Source organism: Haliotis rubra, unplaced genomic scaffold (genome assembly GCF_003918875.1).
Source record: "Haliotis rubra isolate DU_JTF1 unplaced genomic scaffold, ASM391887v1 Scf319, whole genome shotgun sequence".
Lineage (NCBI taxonomy): Eukaryota > Metazoa > Mollusca > Gastropoda > Lepetellida > Haliotidae > Haliotis > Haliotis rubra.
The window spans coordinates 1,162,231-1,181,837 of record NW_025766990.1 but is presented as its reverse complement, the minus strand read 5'-3'; the positions used below and the strand labels follow the sequence as shown (position 1 = coordinate 1,181,837).

Sequence of the window (19,607 nt, the reverse complement as noted above, 5' to 3'; positions counted from 1 at the left end):
TGCATTTGTAATTCAAATGAAAATTATGACATTGGCACGATTTCTTCTTAACATGTTCTCGAAGCCATGACCAATTTACAAAGAATATATGCCTTATCTTTTGTGAAATGAACAGCAGAGTGGACTAAGTGGTGAAAGGTTATCACCATGGCAGTTGCAAGCTGTTCCTGAATCGAGCACTGCAAAATGACGATTCATGTCTCAGCGATACCTTGATTGAACAGCCCATATTTGGTTCCCCGTCGTGTTCCGACCGTTTAAGCTCTTCAACAGAGCAATATGGTTTGATGTCACGGATTGGAAAGTTCATTCAGTAATTTGACTGAGTGTCAGTTTGATTTGGGAGGCTAAGCTGGAGATACTTCTGCCATACTTGTGATGCCATTGGAGGATGAGATGTTAAAACATAGACAATAATAATCATGTAGGTGAATCTGTGATCGAGTTTTTGTTATCAGGATGTGTTTTGTCACATTGAACTCACACCTTGTATTGGACTTACGATATGTATTTTCGCCTGTTAAGAGTAAGCTGAGAAGTTACCTTCGTTTAGTTTTTTTGCTTCTGGTGTCTTTGGTGGGGTTCTATGAACCTCTGAGAAGATGGTGGTGTAGCATAGCTTTTGTCAGACCAACTCTAGAACTGTAGAAGTGTATAATAGGTATATAAGGGATTGTTGCAGAGATGTATGACGGGGTACAACTTTAGATTTGCGCTCATCTGCCTGCCAACATTGACGTTTTAAGACCTACCACTCAAGAGCCCTCGTCTACATTGAACTTTCAATAGCTATCAACCAACTTCAATAAGTATATATACAAGGATCAATACTTTGTTGACTAGAGACATTTAGTTAATATTTCAGATTTGTGACCCAACTGTATTGTATCAGAAATCTGTACTGCCATTCATTGTAGCCTTAGGTTTATGTAGCCTTAGGCTTTCAAAATACAATTGAAAATTATAGACTCGTTGTGTGTCCTTTTGCTGGTTTAAATGGGACTCACAAGCCTTTCATCACAGTAATTTCTAAAGCGTGTCAGTTTAGTTCGGATCAAATAGGATTTCTTCACAGCGTGTTACAGTTACAGCTCCTTAGGTCAAAGGGACACCAGTTCTCCCTAAATTGAGTCAATAGTTGACTTTGTTTAAATACCATTTGAACAGACTTTCAGCGACGTCACAGAGTGTTATTTTGATGAGACAGGATGACGGATTCAGATGTTTACCACCATCATGGTGGTGGTACCCAAAGAGCACGATACAAGTGTTTCCAACCTATCTATCGTCAATGGCATTTCACATAAGCGATATATTCGATGAAACAGAATAGAGATGTCAAAGATGTTGAAGCTAACAAATGACGTTTTAGTCTACGAAGACGTCTAGTGCATCTGTATCGCATTGCAGCTCTCAAAGATACAAAAGGCACAACAATTCTTTTGGCTTTCTTTCCGGAATACATCTATGCTCCGACAAATGCCCTAAAAACATTCTTTACTTCTCATCCCCCCGTGAAGGTGTTTGTACTGTGAACTACAATGACGGCACAAGACGTCAGATCACTGTGAATGTACTCACCAACGATGTAGTTAAACTGGCTTTACCCGACGCAACACAACTCTTAACTGAAACAAGAATAGAACCTAAGGACATTTATGTGAACTGTATAACAGCAATTGCTCTTTTTTGGACACAATAAGTACCAGGCTATTAATGTGGATACATCAGACACATTCACAGTTCTTTCTGATGATACGTTGTCAACGGACTATTTTATTGCAAGTGTCGAGAAGACTGCAAATCTTGGCGTTGTGGCCACCCAAGACAACACTAACGTTTCCGTGGCTCTTAACGCAACATGTCAATATGTGTTTAACGGTGTCCGATACCCAGATGGAGACACTGTTAATGTCACACTGGGCTATGGAGACGTCTTTCAGATAGGTTTGGCATCACAAGCAAGCCCTGAAAATTGTGACTTAGGGGGAACCCGAATCCATTCTAATTATCAAGTCGCAGTGTTTTCAGGTGCTCTGTATTGCTACATGTCTAGCTGTTATAGACATCGGTTTGGGGGTCATCTGGTTAGTCAAATTCCCCCCAGAGAGCGCATTCACAAAAACTCAAATTATTCCCAAAGTGAAGGCGAGTGACCTTGGGGCAATGGTGTTTCGCGTATTGGCAAAGTACGACAATACAGTCGTGAATATAACGAAGGAAGAAGTAAATGGAAATGTAGTGACATGGTCTACATCACTGAATACCGCCGAGTTCAAACAATATTGTTTCCTATCCAGCGCCAACTTCATCATACAAAGCACTCGACCAGTAATGTGTAACGAGTACATTTACTTCAAAAGTGATGGAGGCACATCGTTGTTTGTGCCAGGAACGGTTCTTTATGACAACAACTACATTGTAAAGAGTTTAGATTTGGATGGGGTGAACAAGGAGGGTCCAATGATTACTATTGTATCTGAGATGTCATCATTCATGGATGTCCGTGTAAATGGTCAACATCGGGATGACATCCAGTGGACTAACCTCTCAACGGCACCTTACACTGTCGGGGTACTACAGATACACTTCAAAAAACATATGTTGTCAACAGTTCATCGCCAATTCTAGTCAGGCTTCACGAATCATTTGGCATGGAGTCATACAGCTACAATGTCGGATACCGTCTTCCGTCACTGACAGAATCATGTAAGTCACTATACACATAGTTTATTTAAATATGTCTTAGTGTGATTGCATTCAACACAAATGATGTTGGGGAAACACCACTTTTTATATCAAGTTTTCTCAATGTATGACGTTGAAAATGCTCCGCCAACGTCGATGCATGTATCTGTAGTGAAATTCTATCCACCATTTGTACTTTATTTTGTAGTATAATATGTTGTATCGTTGAATTTTGACTGTTGTCGTTAATTCTAAATAGCACACACGGATCTCGAAATAAACATATGGATCAATATCAGCCAATCTAGCACTGACTATTTGTCAAGAAAATAGGAAATAGATTGCATGAAAAGACTGTAGGAGCTGATTGTTAGTTTTAATATACCATACAAATCATGGTCATAAGATATTTAACTTTTCAATCAATAAACACATAGTATATCTTACATTTCGATGCATGTGTTTGACCAAAGTTTAATTCAAACGGTGCGATGCAATCATAGTTTGTAATCTATTGGCTCATATCTTTTGATGCCATAATAACTGGGAGTAACGCATGAACCGGTTATTCTGGAGAACACTTGTTTCAGTGTTTGGTGCTGTCACCCTCAAATGCCTACCAGGAGGGTGGTTCGTTACAGTGGACTTCATGGACGCACACTTCGACATCAGTCTACTCCCCCATATCTACATGACCAAGGACACGTGTGTTGGAACGATACAGGGACAGCATCTCATATTCAACATGTCGTACAACGACTGCCACACACAATCAAGTGTATGTATCAAAATTCATTTTTTATTGCTTCACCTAAACGCAGAAACTGAAATGAAATTATTTAAATGATGGCGCTTCTGTTTAAATAGGGGATAAACTTTCACCAACCATTGCAACAGTTAAATCACTGTTGCACTACCATTCAAGTAACAAGAAAATCGTGATTCAACTAATTACATTATAGAGATATCTAATTTCTGATCCGGATGTTAAAGGAATTGTTACTTAACCTCACTGATCCGACAGATGAAGTTCTGGGCATCGTGTATAAATGAATTGGATTAACCATGCTGGTATCAGTACACTAGCGATATTGCGTCGTGTCAGCTTTTTATTGGGGGGAAAGCTCGAAGTAAAACAGGTTTCAGTCGTTGAACAGTTTGTTGAAACCAGCGAGTATGGCACCGACACACAAGTAGGGCGTACCGGAATTCAAACTCCTATTTCTGGCGTGGCTAAGGATGGGGACAGTATTGCTGTACCTTAGACAACAGGACAAACCTTGCCCCAGTTGTAGGTGAAGGGAATGACTGGTGCCTTGTAACAATCATTGGTACCTTTATCGCAACGCCCCAACAACCCAACACATGCTCCTTACCTGTTCGCTAACTTGCTGTCAAAGAAAGACAAGAATCGTTTTTCCAGTTGTGGTGGTAATGAGTTGCCACTCTGAACCATGTGTGCTGCACACGTAGCACATCTACAATTGAAACGGACGAAAAAGAGCATTTATAATTGTCATAGGACATTTAAATAGATACTTGACGTATTATCTTTTGTAGTTTTGATCCTCATGCATTTTGAGTTGGATATCATCGACCGACTCGATCTGAATCCTATTTTTAGAATATGGCTTTAAGTACTTCCGTCATGTAACTTTCACACAAGTGATCCGTATGTTTGGGTGAGTGCACTTAAATCTTATTAGGCACGTCAAATAGCCCAGGAAAGCGGAAAAGCCAAGAAGATCAAAATGTATTTGCCTAACCAGCGAGACATTCGCGTTGGAGGCTTGTTGTTAATGTTTCTCTTCGTTCGTGAGTGAGATGACATAGAATCTAAAGGAAAGGATTTTGCTATGTGTTCTTCACTTGTGTAAAGTAAACTATGTTTCTACACTTGGTAACTTAACCTCGTAACATTCATCATGCTGGTTAAGGCCTTCCGAAGACAAATTCAGTTTTTACATATGTTTTTAATCCCTAGTCGTAGCAGGAATTTCCAAATGGCAAGACATTTGGGGTGACACAGAAGAATAGCCGTAATAGTTTAATATATGTTGGACCACTCGGCGTGGGTACCAGACACATGCATATGTTATAGCAAGTAAAGCCATATCTCGACATCTATATGAAGTATGATATACTGAACCACAAAAGAAACGTCACTTTTCAAAACCAAATGCAAAATTTAGTTCTTGCAAAGTGGTGTTTTATATTATTATTGTACCGTTGTCTTCACATGTTTTTCAATCCAAATTGACAGTTATTACCAACATCAGTGTGTGTTCTTATCGACCAAACGCACCGAAAAAGGCAGACATGGTAAAAGGTTCCGTATGACATTTCGTGAAAATGAAAATGCACGTGCATGTCGTGACACCCCTACCAATGAAAGCGAGTCCCAAACCAACCTGAAATCATTTTTGTTTTGACACAACCACCATGCCACGTCTTACGCGAAATCAAGTCGCGGGACGGTTGCAAGTTGTCCAGACTGCACGGAGGGTAGCCAATCATTTCAATGTTCATGTTAGGACAGCAGGGATGGTATCAGGTCATTAACAGCATTCAAGACCGTCAACGCAGTGGCCGACCTTAAGTAACATCACAACGTCAAGAATGGCAGGCTGAGCGCAACCATTTGCAGAATCGCTTCCCAAAAGCGACGGAAACAGCACGGCAGACCATTTGGACTCACAACAGACCCGTCAGTGCCGATACAGTGCGTGGACGTTTATCATATCGTAGACCTGTCCTCACCGCTCATCACCGCCAAAACCGACCAAAATGGGCAACTCAGCATCGAAATTGAGGTTATCGACAATGAAGAACTGTGCTGGTATCTCATGAAAGCCGATATTGTGTCTCGACAGTCGATGGCAGAGTGCGAGTATGGCGAGGGTGTGGTGAAATGTTTTCCAATGAGTGTATTGTTGAAAGAGACTCGTGGGGTGGTCCAAGCATCATAGTGTGGGGTGCAATCGGTCTGAACCAGTTAGTTAATACCGTGGTGTTCCAGAATCTTGGTCCAGGATGAGGAAATAACGTAACAGCTGCTCGCTGTATTGATTAAGTCAAAAAGACCCTACGTTGTACCACATTTTCTACGTTACAGAAATCACATCTTCCAGCAAGACAACGGTCGTGCCCACACTGCCAGAGCAACATTGGACTTCCTAAGATAGCATGGCATCCAAACCCTACACAATCTTGCACTCAGTCCGAATTAAATTCAGTAGAACATCTTTGGGACGAGATTCAAAGAATACTTAATGGCCTCTAACCAAGGCCGACAACTACGGCTAGACTTGATCATGCATTTCGCAGAGTATGGACCCAAGTGCTCATGACCTTCTTTGACCGGCTAATTCATTCCATGTACAGACGATGCAACGCTTTCAGCAATGCAGATAGAGCCCGCACACGATACTGACTTTGGGGTATCTTAATGGTACCATTGATGATGTTGTTTGTGTGAACTCTAAATGTGTTTCCCGAAAATGTGTTAACCATAATTGTCAAGTTTGAACTCAGTCCTCCGGTTTGATTGTTTATAAGAGTGACTAAAAGTGTGAGCCTTTAAGAAACCACTATCGGTGCGACATTTCTTTTGTGGTTCAGTACATATAAACACGAATCACAAAGTCTGATTGATTGGTTTGATTCGAAATAGCTGTTGTTAAATAGGGCTTGGAAAATGTTTCCAAAATAGTTCTGAAGTACGAAGCAGATAAACATGGAAAGATAAACACAGCAAGTGTTTCCAAGTCAACGAATCTGCGCCAATCTGACAGCTATGTCAGACAGTTTCTGGAGTCTATAGAAACAACGGTGATGCCCTTGAAGCCGGACTATGCCTCTGGGAGTTCTGGGAGTTTTATCGATGTTGGAAGATGTAATGTAGACGTACATACTAAAGGTTGTCAAGACAGGAAGCTAAGTATTAAGGCTGATAAAGAGACAGAAGTAAACCCGTCATTGAAGCGGCTGGTCAGAGAATCCACCCAGATGCTTCCACCAGATAACAAGGGTCACGTGTGTACGACCTTGACCTCAGCGAAACGTCGACGAACGTTTCCTGCAAAGATTGAAATTCAAAGGAAGGTGGTTGAATTTGTACAATCACAGGAGGTTTACAATACAGCGAATCCTTTTAGTGAAGACATCATGGTCCAGAGCGAGGCATTTCGCCTCCATAGCGGCAATAGAGTGGCCCGAACCCCACAACAGTTTGTCAGCAGACAGGAAGCCATGATATCTGAAGTATTAGAGAGGTTGGGACTGACAAGAGCAAACTGACTATCACATTTCTCCTTCTTTTCCAGGTAAAATTCGAACGCAGAATTACGGGTGAAAAGTCACATACGCTTGTAGATCTGAGCTCAAATTAGATGTGGACAGTTTTCCCTGTAAATGTAATTGTTTCTAACTAATGATGGGTGTATCAATTAAGGTTTGGTGTAAAACAATTTACATGTTCTGAACGCTCAATGCTTAATATATGCAATGGACATGTTCCATACACACGACCCGTGAAGATGCGGGTTAGAATTGATCTTCAGTAACCGATGCTAATCGTAAGAGGCGACTTACGGGATCGGATGGTCGTGCTCACTGACTTAGTTGATATGTCATCGTATCCCAATTGCTTAGATCGATGCTCATGCTGTTGATCACCGGATTGTCTGTTCCAGACTCGATTATTTACAGACTGCCACCACATAGCTGGAATATTGCTGACTACGTCGTACAACTTAACTCACTCACCCACTCACTCCATACACACCTTAGGACAGTATGTTGTGAACATGCCCTTGATTTAGTAAAATATGTTCTCTGTTAGCGAGGCAGTGAAAGAGTTATCAGTATTGAAGTTACATTAAGCGTGTCTGTAAAGTTGATACATGGCATTTAATAAAATACAACGCCTGATTTTTAACAGAATATTGTGATACATAGTTTTCTATTATTACATTTTTTGTTCGGAATGACAAGATCACAGAAATATTTATTTTTCAAATACTTTCTTCTTTTCCAAGACGAACTATGATATAATGTATGCCTTAATGTTCGCAACATTCATAACATCTTCCTGCATTTCTCGTCTACTATCACATTGATTGGCCACAGCTTCATTTGTCTCTGATTAGAACGGTTCTTCCATAACCGTCGTAAATGAGTCTTTACTCCCAGGATCAACCTGTCAGGAGGAGTAGCCAGGTAGCTCGTCACGTGAACAACGAGGACTGAGCAGCCCATGTTTGGTGTCCCCGTCGTTCCTAGTTTGCTGGAATATTGCTGAAGATGGTGAAACACCACACGCAAGTTGGAGGAGTAGCCTTCTGGCCAGGCACATCGAAGAAGTGGGATTGAACAGCCTATTTTTGTGTCCCTGTCATTCTTATTTTGCTGGAATATTGCTAAAGATCGCGAAACACCACAGGCAAGTTGGTGGCGAAACCTACTGTCTAGGCACATCAAAGAAGTGGGATTGAAAAGCCCATTTTGGCATCTTCGTTTCTATATTGCTGGAACATTGCTGAAGATGGCGAAACACCACAGACAAGTTGGTGGAGTAGCCTACTGGCCAGGTGCATTGAAGAAGTGGGATTCAACAGATTGGCTGTGTCCCCGTCGCGATACGCACCGTTTAAGCTCTTCAACAAGGCAATATGGTTTGATGTCACGGATTGGAAAATTTATTCAGTAATTTGCTTCCGTGTCAGCTTAATATGGGAGGCTGTGCCTAAGATACTTCTGCCACCCTGATGATGCCAAAGAAGGATGACAGAAGGAAACATAGACACTAATTATGTAGACGAATCTGTGGTTTGAAACGTGATTCTGTGATCGGGGTTTAAAATAGGATAAAATAAGGTTACTTATGATTTCTTCACAGTGTATTACAATTACAGCTCCCTAGATCAAAGGGACAGTTTTCAATACAATGAGTAACTGACTGACATGGTTTAAACTCCTCTTTGAATTCCAGCGATGTCATGAAGTGTTAGCTTGATGAGACAGGATGAAGGTTTCAGATCTTTACCACCATCATGGCGGTGGCACCGAAGGAGCACGGTAGAACCATCTTATTAAAACTATGAGTAAGTGAGTGGTGTGTACAGCCGCGGTGACATATTTCCTGGCTAAATCATGCACATAACAGAGTTGGACCAAAAGTACGACCACATGATGTTCCAAAAGTCAATGTATATAATAACAAATATACAAATCTTACACTTACGTTAACGCTATAGCACAAACGATCCGAGGGCTGAAATGAGTTTTTGTGCGCATATTTCAATTTTTTGTTTGTTGTTTAACGCCGCACTCAGCGATATTCCAACTATATGGTGGCGGTCTGTAAAGTATCGATCTGGACCAGAGAATCCTGTGATCAACAGCGATCATCGGTCTACCCAGTTCTGATACGATGTGATACATGTGTCAACCAAGTCAGCGAGCCAGACCACCCGAACTGTTTCGTCGCCTCTTACGACAAGCATGGGTTACTGAAGACCAATTCTTACCCAAATACCAGTGAAGGTCCGGGTTAGAATGAGCCTTCAGTAACCCTTGCTTGTCGTAAGAGTAGACTAAAGGGATCGGGTGGTCAGGCCCGCTGGCTTGGTTGACACATGTCATCGGTTCCCAATTGCGCAGATCGATGCTCCTGCTGTTGATCACTGGATTGTCTGGTCCAGACTCTATTATTTACAGACCGCCGCCATATAGCTGGAATATTGCTGAGTGTGGCGTAAAACTGAACTCACTCACTCACTCTTACCCAAATCGTCATGGAAAAATCAATTGTAGAGGTTCCTGTCAAGTCAGTCTGTCAAAAAAGCCGAAATGAAATGAAGCTAAACAAACACCAACCAAGCATGTCAATTCGAACAGGGCTTTTCAACCTGATGAATAAAAACTTGGCCTTTAGGCTATCAGGCCATGTTTGAAATGTAAATACAAACACAGTCTCTGTGTTGTCTGATTTTTATATTGCTGCTTTTCTTTGATAAGATAAGAACAAATTAAAGGCTTTACTCCGTATTTTCTCCCAATAATTGTGCACACAGTTCATTGTAATGAACATTGAGTGAATGTTGTTTTACGCAACAGGCAGTGTTCAAGGTAAATCATAACAGACTTGATAGTGGATAGGAAACTATATACATGCCGTTGTCATAGCTGCACACATGCCTCCATTGACCTGGTTCACAGTTTGCACGGTCTTGATTGTTCTCCAACATTCACGAATTCCTCGACGCACGTCTGTGGTAATGGCGTTCAGATCATATTGTAATTTGAGACTCGATTGGTTCGAAGGTAAACTATTTCGCTGCTCAAAGATTCCCTTTCACATGCAATGATCTTATCGTTGGTTCCAAATTTGCTCATCAATATTGTTTGTTCTTCACAAGCACCTTGGGTTTCACCAAAATGGTAAACGTCTAAACGAGTCCAGTATCCTATTGTATAGATGACTTCTGGGGAAGCTTTAGACAGCGTCTTTTTTCTAGCATGTTTGTCAGGCATCTTATTTCCTGCACTCACAAATCACGCCTTGTCCACTATTGTCTTTATTCAGTCACTTCTATTTCTAATACTACTTCAACCTAAGGCGACATGGGGCATGATGCATGTACGCATTTCTAATAACAATTACACATGGATATAAAATTAGACATTTTAAATAGATTTTAAAAGTGCTTTAAACGTATGCTCAATTTACAACGAGTATATGCCTTATCTTTTGTGAAATGAACAGGACGTGGACTGAGTGGCGAAAGGTTATCACCATGACATGTGCAAACTGTTCGTGAGCTAGCTTCTGATGTTGAATCTTTTCAAATTGGCGATTCATGTCTTTAACCTTGCCCATTTGCAAACTTGAAAAACTTGACTTTGTACATGTGTGTGATACACCTGCTATTGGCAAGGTGTATGAACATAATTTGTCTCCCTTGTCTGTGTAAACAATTAAGCCGTCGAAATGCGTTGTGCAAAATAACGTCCCTCTGAAGTGCCAGTATCGTAAGATCGTAGTTTCTAATTTTGAACTCGGTCTTTGTTGGTCAGCGTTATATCCGTGCTAGTTGGTTCACCAAGGGGTAAACGAACGGATATAAACATCACCACTTCCTAAGTGAAGCTGACACAAGGAAACCAACTGCAACTAATGTATTATATGTAAGACACAATTCGCTCAGAAATTCTTGCTACACAGTAACACTGTCCCAGTTCCACGCTCAGCACCTGACAGAAGTGAAAATACACATGCAAATCCGCAAATGTCTTCTTTACAAGGATTTCTGTGTTGTCGTTTATGCTGTATTGTAAATGAATATATTTCTTTTTAACTTCATTTAATCTAAGATAACTAATTTTATATTTAGAAGATAGGTCAAGTAGTCCAGCTTAAAAAGGATCTCAGATAAATTTCCACTTACTTTGTTCTCAACAGTGATCGAGGACGAAAGATGGCTGCTTTGATGAATATCCTAAAGTTGGTTTGCATTTTATGTTCCTGTAATCTGCTATGTGAAGGTAGGTGTGTAGTTACGGTACCACAGTTTTTAGATATTGGACCAACACTACATATATTGTACAATATACAATTATACAATATATAATGTACTTTCTATCATTGAAACTTGTTTGAGTGGCATTTAAGAAGTTGGGACGTACAATATTGAACACACTTTATGGATGACAACTTCTCTTTTTGTGTATGTGACGTTTCCATACAGATTGTTGTACCGTTGTCAAGCGGTGTCAATGACAACGGTACATTCCTGCTTGACAACGGTACAAGAATATGTATCGAAACGTCGCACTCACGAAATAACAACGTTGTCATCAATAAAGTTTGTTCAATATTATCATTGAGACTACTTGATTATTATTCCCTAAGAGAGTGCTTGAATCTCTGAAGGCGTCGTTGTAAATTGTTGATTTAAGGAACGCATTAATCAAGAACAAGCGATAGAAGTATCAACTCAACTACAAGCGTCGAATTGCTAGCGACAATAAACAGCTCCAAATTTCCATATCCGACTATGACGTCATGTTTTGGGGATTTGACATCATAATAGTGACGTGCTGTCCATGTATGCTTGTTGACGAAGACGCTACATGTAAGTGCCACTCCTTCAGAGCTTGCCGTGTACTCAGATACAGAAATATGACGTGCAGTTAATTTATGCAGTTACACCTACACTATGTACCCAGGTTCTGTGAGGGCACGCATGGTGTATTTATCGTCAAAAGAATTTCACATAAGCGATATATTCGATGAAATAGAATAGAGATGTCTAAAATATTGACGCTAACGAATGACGTTTTATTCTACGAAGACTCCAGGTTCATTTGTATTGCATTACAGCTCTCAATGATACAAAAGGAAGAACATTTTCTCTCGCTTTCTTTCCTGAATTCATCTATGCTCCAACAAATGCTCTTCGAAACATTCTGTACTTCTCATCCTCTCTTGTCGGTGTTTGTACTGTGAACTACAATGACGGCACAAGACGTCAGACCAGTGTGAATGTTGTCGCCAACGATTTAGTTAAACTGGAGCTATCTGACGCCACACAACTACCAGTTGGAACAAGAATAGATCCTAAGGCTATTTATGTGAACTGCACAACAGAAATAGCTCTTTATGGACACAATAAGTACCATGAGAGTGTGCAAACATCAGACACATTCACAGTTCTTTCTGATGATATGTTGTCAACGAATTATGTCGTTGCAAGTGTCGAGAAAAATGCAAATCTTGGCGTTGTGGCCACCCAAGATAACACTAAGGTTTTCGTAACTCTTAATGCAACATGTCAATATGTGTTTAACGGTGTCCGATACTCAGATGGAGACATTGTTAATGTCACACTGGGCTATGGTGACGTCTTTCAGATAGGTTTAGCTTCATATGCGAGCTCTGATACGTGTGACTTAGGGGGGAACCCGAATCCGTTCTAATCATCAGGTCGCAGTTTTTGCAGGGGCTTTGTATCTCGCAGCGCCTACCTGTGATGCACATCTTACTGGTCAACATCTGGTTAGACAGGTTCCCCCCAGAGAGCGCATTCTCAAACACTCAAATTATTCCCAAAGTGGAGACGAGTGATCTAGGAGCAATGTCGTTTCGTGTATTGGCAAAGTATGACAATACAATCGTGAATATAACAAAGGAAGAAACAAGTGGAAATATAATAGCATGGTCTACATCACTGAATTCCACCGAGTTCAAACAGTACTGTTCCCTATCCAGCGCCAACTTCATCATACAAAGCACTCGACCAGTAATGAGTACCGAGAGCATTTACATCAAAAAAGGTGCAGGCACATCGTTGTTTGTGCCAGGAACGGCACTTTATGACAACAACTACATTGTAAAGAGTTTAGATTTGGATGGGGTGAACAGAGAGAGTCCAATGATTACTATTGTATCTGAGGTGTCATCATTCATGGATGTTCGTGTAAATGGTCAACATCGGGATGACATCCAGTGGACTAACCTCACAACGGCACCTTACACTGTCGGGGTACTACAGATACACCCTCAAAGACCATATGTTGTCAACAGTTCATCGCCGATTCTAGTCAGACTTCACGAATCATTTGGCATGGAGTCATACAGCTACAATGCAGGATACCGTCTTCCGTCACTGGCACAAACATGTAAGTTACTATACATGTCCGATTACTTAGGAAGGTATGGTTGATCTTATTGCACAATAAGGATGTTGAGGAAAACATTGTCGCTCATGTTGTTGAGAAAGACCAGATGTTGTAACTAACATCCGGGTGTTTTGAACTGTTTTCAGCATTTGTTGGGCCAGTGCCAGTCAAGAAAATAGAAAAAAGAAACTTTTGAATCATTAAACATATATCATATATTACATTTCAGCGTACGTGTTTGACAAAGAACTGATATATAAGATTAGATGCAATTATAGCCTATAAGCTGTGCTTTCAAAATTGTCATGAATGAAACTGGTTTTTTTTTCTGGCGAAAACATTTTTCAGTGGAAGGTGCTGTCACTCTTAAATGCCTACCCGGCGGTTGGTTCATTACCATAGACTTCATAGAATTGAACCTCGATATCAGTCTCCTTCCACACATCTACATGACCAAGGACACGTGTGTCGGAACGATGCAGGGAGAGCAGCTCATATTCAACATGTCTTACAACGACTGCCAGACACAAACAAGTGTAGGTTTCAGAATACATATTAGCGTCACCTAAACGCAGGTAACTGAGATGAAATTACTGAAATGATGGCGCCTCTATTTCAGACATCAGAACTAAACTTCCATCAACCATTGCAACAGTTAAACCAAGATTGTACTAATATCCAAATAGCAAAGAACTCGCCATTCGAAGTTAATACATTTTCATATTATTTATGTGCTGATGTAATGTTAAGGAAATGAAATTCTGGGCATAGTGTACGAGTGAGGGAGTTTGGTTTAACGCCGCTTTTAACAGGATGCCAGCTATTGCCGCGTGTCAGTTTCATATAGCCCGAAGTGAAACAGGTCTCTGCATTAAACATGTTGATGGAACCAGCGAGTATGGTACTAACGAACAGGTATGGCATTCAGGAATTCGACTCTCATACAGTATTGCTGTCCCGAAGACATGGCCATTTTTTGCCCCAGTTGTGTGAGAAGGGATTGAGTGGTGTCTTGTGACACAATCTTAGGCACCTGTACCGTGAACTTCTTACAACCATATCCCTGCCCCTTTTCTGTTAGTTACTGACTGTCTGAGAAAGACAAAAAGGATGATCCTCCCAATGCCAGTTGTGATGGCGATGGGTTGCAAGTCTAAAAGGCGTGTTGAGCACGTAGCGTAAATGAAATAGAAACGGGCTGACTCGATCAGAACATGCATAAAATCCATTCGTAGTTTGAACAGATACACACGATTCGACATATTACCTTTTACAGTATCGATCCTTAGCAAGCTTTGAGTTTTGTCATCTCGAACTTAGTCGATTCCAATCCTCTTATATTCCAATATGGCGACACGCCTCCGTCAAACACTTCTGTCAGAAACCTTAGCTGGCAACAAGCATATGCATGCCTGGCATGCCATATGCAATCGTGTGCAAGAAATGACCCAAGGATGACTGATGATGGCAAGAATAGTAAGTTTTCTAATAACCAAGTAATACCAAGAAGTTCGAAATGCAGTTGCATTTCAAGTGAGACATGCACGCTAAAGTTGGACGTCTGTCATATATGTTAGTCTTTCTGTCGCAAGAATTAGAAAGCTTATATGCAACCATGACATTAGACATATCTTCACGTAACGTATTAGGCCACTATTGCAACATTTATATTAGAATGTTTGTGATGGAGTAATGTCGTCTAAAATCGACGACGTGCGACCCAACATTTGTAGTTGACAGTTGGGGGAAATCCTCTTCGATGAGTGTCGCCTCCTTTTCCGCCTATCGTATTGCAAGACACATATCGGCAGACGTCCAGGAACCCATTTAATAAAGCGGTCGTATCCCTATAACGGTCGTAAGTGTATGTTAAGGTATTGGGGTTTCGACAGCGAAACGCGGCCCAGGCCCTGATGTGTAACCATTTAGATATGTATTCTAAAATGGAACGATCTTCTTGTGTCTCTTATCTCTACATTATTCAGGTATCCAAAGGAATGGTTACGTTTAAGAATACCTTGGCGTATGCACTACCATGGACCGATCATTTGGTTCGAGATGTCATCTGGGTTCATGATGTCAGCTGCTCTGAACCAGTGGATGGGACGGACTCTGTTCACCTTTACCCTGATTTAAATACAACTGCACATGGCTCAACATCTGGACAGGTGCAAGGATCCAGCGTCCATATATCCCTGTACCAAGATGCATCATATATGCACCTTTTGAAGGGCAATTTGATTCACAATAAGATTGGAGCACCTGTGTACGTTGAAGTTGCCTCGCCAGGGACTTCCAATACAATAATGGTGTTACGATCATGTGACGCCCACCTTGACAGTGTTCCGGGGAAACAAGCATCTTATCCTCTCATTACAGATGGGTGAGTGAGGTGACTTTGCATCTGAAGAAAAGGTTTTTGATATGTGTCCTTCTTTTCTTAAAAAAACCCGTTACGTTCCTCTGCGCTCCTACAATTGGAAAATCACTCTTGTAACATTATTCCGTACAGGATGTAATCTTCGGAATACAAGTTGTTATATATTTAAATTTACTTCCGAGTTCGTGTTACTTGCAGCAGGTCAAGTTATTTTTAAACATCAAAATACGTGTAAATAACATTTGATTACGAAAAATCATAAGAAAATATGAAGTTTTTTACAATTGTTCAATCTGGCTTTGGAAACGTTCTTGTTATATTTCCAGGTGTGCCGTGGCTGCTCGTACTCAGATCCTCGTGACGAGGAACTCCGTGACCAGGTTTAAGTTTGACATGTTTGACATCCCCAATGAACAGGACGGCATCTACATCACTTGTCACGTGACATTCTGTGACCAGATGGACTTCTCCGACAAGTGTCAACAGCAGTGTCACTCAAGTCCAAACATAATTGGCTAAAACTTGTAATGCAAACCAAAAACGATAATGGTTCGTTACACAGATTTGAAACGGATTCTGTTGATTAATAAAACGGTCATTTGTCTTCGGGATTTTTAATTACACTTAAAAAAACCATAAACTCAACAACGTCATGAACAGTTCAGCAAATTACTGACACAATTGCGATATATACACTGATATATATCATTAAAGAACAGAAAAGGGTATTCCGTTTGGGGACATATTTTTGGGAACCGGGCTGTATGGTTATATATGGATTTAGAAAATGATTATTCCATGGCCATTCACAACGTGATGTGAATATGGCCCAACACGCCGATTTCGAACAGATGTTTTTCATTATGTGAATTCGAAATTTACACTGAAAGGCGTCATTGTATTGCTGTACATTTCAAGGATACAGACCAGATTGAAAGTTCTTCTGATAATGTTTTCAACTCAATGAAAGGTTCTTGACATGATTCGGCTCTCACGTCAGGAAGGGCTACTCACAACTGAAACCGCTAGAGTATCTACTCTGGCAGCCGGTCATAAAGATATACCTCTAGAGGGTCCACACAAAGACAAAATGGAGGTAAAATATATGTAACACATCCAATAGTTTCAGGCTGGAATTGGAATAAGATTGGATAAGATCCACAAAACTCCAGATGACTACAGACACAGCTACAGAAATGGGCACGAGAGGCGACCGTTACTGTCCGCTCTAAAACTGGCTCGTACTTTATGTTTTCAAAATTACCTACACTTACAAAGGCCTCATGTACGCCCTTGTTAGATTCTTATTTTCGGTCAAAAGCTAATTTTGATAAATAAACCTATTTTACTAATAATTAACCCAGAAGCCAACTTGATCAACTAGATCGGAAATATCCGATAATGGCCCAACAGATACCGTGTTGCCAAGGAACCTTCCTATTATAGGATACACATGAATATCAGTATATATCATATCTACTGAGAGAAATAAATAAAGGATCACAGGAAAATGCAAGCGTTCCTTATTATATTCCAGTTTTCATCGCCACAGTGCGATTCCAAACGGTGATGAAAACTGGAAAATATTAAAGGAACGCTTGAATTTTCGTGTGATCCTTTGTTTGTTTCTCTCAGTATATCATGGAATCAAACGTGAAGATCAGGGTTAGAAGAACCTATGATTTTCAGGAGCCCATGCTTGTCGTAATAGTTGAGGCGACTAACGGGGTCGGGTGGTCAGGCTCACGCTGTAGACCCGGGTTCGATTCCCCACATGGGTACAATGTGTGAAGCCCATTTCCGGTGTTCCCCGCCGTGATATAGCTGGAACATTGCTAAAAGCGACATAAACACCAATTAACTCAGTCCTGACTTGATGAGATATTGAGAGATGAAGATCACTGTTTCTTTATTTGAATTATTCACAGGCCCGGATGTGGTATTCCCTACGACGGATTCGGCCGGAACTGTCCGAAGTGGTGTGACCTGTGTTTTGGCTTCACTGCTGACCCTACTGGTCAAGTAGACATTCCAGGAACACGATGAATTGGAACTTAACATTATATCAGATCTTTTTCAGGGGATGGGATTTTGTTACATGTTCATAAGATATTAAAACGAGCTTCCATTCATAAGAAGTTCATGTCTCGATACACCCGTGAAGATCCGGGTTAGAATTGGTCTTCAGTAGCCAATGCTTGTCGTAAAAGGCGACTAACGGGATCGGGCGGTCAGGCTCGCTGACTTAGTTGACACATTTTATCGTAGCCCAATAGCGTAGATCCATGTTCATGCTGTTGATCACTGGATTGCCTATTTCAGAATCGATATATAGCTGAGTTAAACAACAAACAAACACATAGAATCATTTGTATACATCCTTCGCACAGTCCTCTAGTTAATGTTGAACGATCACACTCCCTTTATTACATTAACAACATATATACTTGCTACATTGCTGAATTCTGGACATAGTCAGACTCAATAACCCATAATATTTTCCCCTCCGCTCCACCACTTACTATCACGGTAAGTCGTTAATGAAGCAAGGCTTATTTTTAACAAATTCATTTTAGAACCTCTGCCGCAATCCAATGTTCACGAAGAAATGAAAACGGAGGTGCGATACTTGTTTCCATATGTGAAGTTGTCCACGTGAGAGGAGAGTATCTATATCAACATTTGTCATATCGCGTGGTGTCATTATCATGGAGCATAGCGCGCACTTTCTCCCGAATGTAAACACTCCTCAGTGTATCAATAATTTTCTGTATGACTTCGTGAAGTATTCTTATACTGATAACGGTATTTCATAAGACTGCGTAATAATTCATTTTCAGTTTACGTGGAGGTCCGTCTTCACACATAAGAGTACAATAACCATAATATGTAACTGAAACATTCCTTATTAAGCTTTGCAGATCGGTTTTTGTGCAACCACACGACGTTAGTTTGTTAAATATTTGAAAATTGTCCAGTCCTGACATATAGATTTGTCGTCCAATGTCGATAAAGAAAAGCGTTGGTTGGTTGTTGTTTAACGCCGCACTCCAGCAGTATTCCAGCAATATGGCGGCGGTCTGTAAACAATCGAGTCTGGATCAGACAATCTAGTGATCAACAGCATGAGCATCGAAATCTACGCAAGATCAAGAAAAGGGAGACGCATGATAACATCATATTCTCGCAGTCAAGTCCGATGTCAAATAACGACGTTATTCAGACTCCGATGGGAAGAATACACCCAGAAAAGGTCGTATTTTGTCGAATGTATATATACAGGTCAAAACGACGTTTTCCTGTTTGCAGTGTTAGGTATTGATTCCATGGCGCTCAGACACACAGGATGTGTACAATACCTACAGCAATGTAATGATACTGCCTCTTTGTGTATAATTACAATTCGGAACTTACCTATCATTTTAGAGCTAAACAAGACTACAGGATTACCTGGATGCCCAGCCCGCCTGTTCCAAAACCGTAAACATTCCACCATGGCCATGCCTTGTATGAATGTTCGCAATGACGCCTTGCGTCGAATTCTAGGAGTTTACTGAAATTGTTTATGAACTTTTAATCATAGCAGGTTTCTGGCACTATACAGACACAATACTATCACAATTTCGTTTGATTAAATTGAAAAAAAGCTTATTCGTCTTGCACTACCTACAGTAAGCCTTCGGTTAAGACTCCAACTGCAAGTTTTTCTCTGCAGTGTTCTTGGGACATGTTTACATGTAACTGTCCCGGAAATCTACGGAAATAGTCATGTTTTCTGACAAAAAATGCAATATAATCAGCAGACATTTAATGCAGGGACAACACATTCCTAAAGCTCGTTAGACTTGATCTCATT

At 40.7% G+C, this 19,607-nt stretch overlaps 2 protein-coding genes across 3 annotated transcripts in view; both read left to right on the top strand.

Annotated features, from left to right (window-relative positions):
• Nucleotides 1–19,607, top strand: part of LOC124283634 — a 122,970-nt gene that overhangs the window by 10,633 nt on the left and 92,730 nt on the right. The window contains exons 4-5 of one of the 2 annotated variants that reach the window (XM_046719626.1): nucleotides 15,357–15,754; nucleotides 16,078–16,355. The exons of the other annotated variant lie outside the window; for it this stretch is intronic. Of the exons in view, the coding sequence (XP_046575582.1) occupies nucleotides 15,357–15,754; nucleotides 16,078–16,270 (591 nt within the window). The 3' untranslated portion in view covers nucleotides 16,271–16,355. Of the gene's footprint in view, nucleotides 1–15,356; nucleotides 15,755–16,077; nucleotides 16,356–19,607 lie in introns of those variants that run through there. 2 annotated transcript variants of the gene reach the window in all.
• Nucleotides 11,100–12,880, top strand: LOC124283638. Its single transcript, XM_046719632.1, has 2 exons — nucleotides 11,100–11,235; nucleotides 12,074–12,880. Exons 1-2 carry the CDS (start codon nucleotides 11,169–11,171, stop codon nucleotides 12,667–12,669), a joined length of 663 nt encoding a protein of 220 aa, XP_046575588.1. The 5' UTR covers nucleotides 11,100–11,168; the 3' UTR covers nucleotides 12,670–12,880.

Coding starts and splice junctions, on each gene's coding strand:
- LOC124283638 (XM_046719632.1), top strand. CDS start 11,169: ATGGCTGCTTTGATGAATATCCTAAAGTTGGTTTGCATTTTATGTTCC. Junction 11,236..12,073: donor CTGTAATCTGCTATGTGAAG/GTAGGTGTGTAG, acceptor ATTGCATTACAG/CTCTCAATGATACAAAAGGA.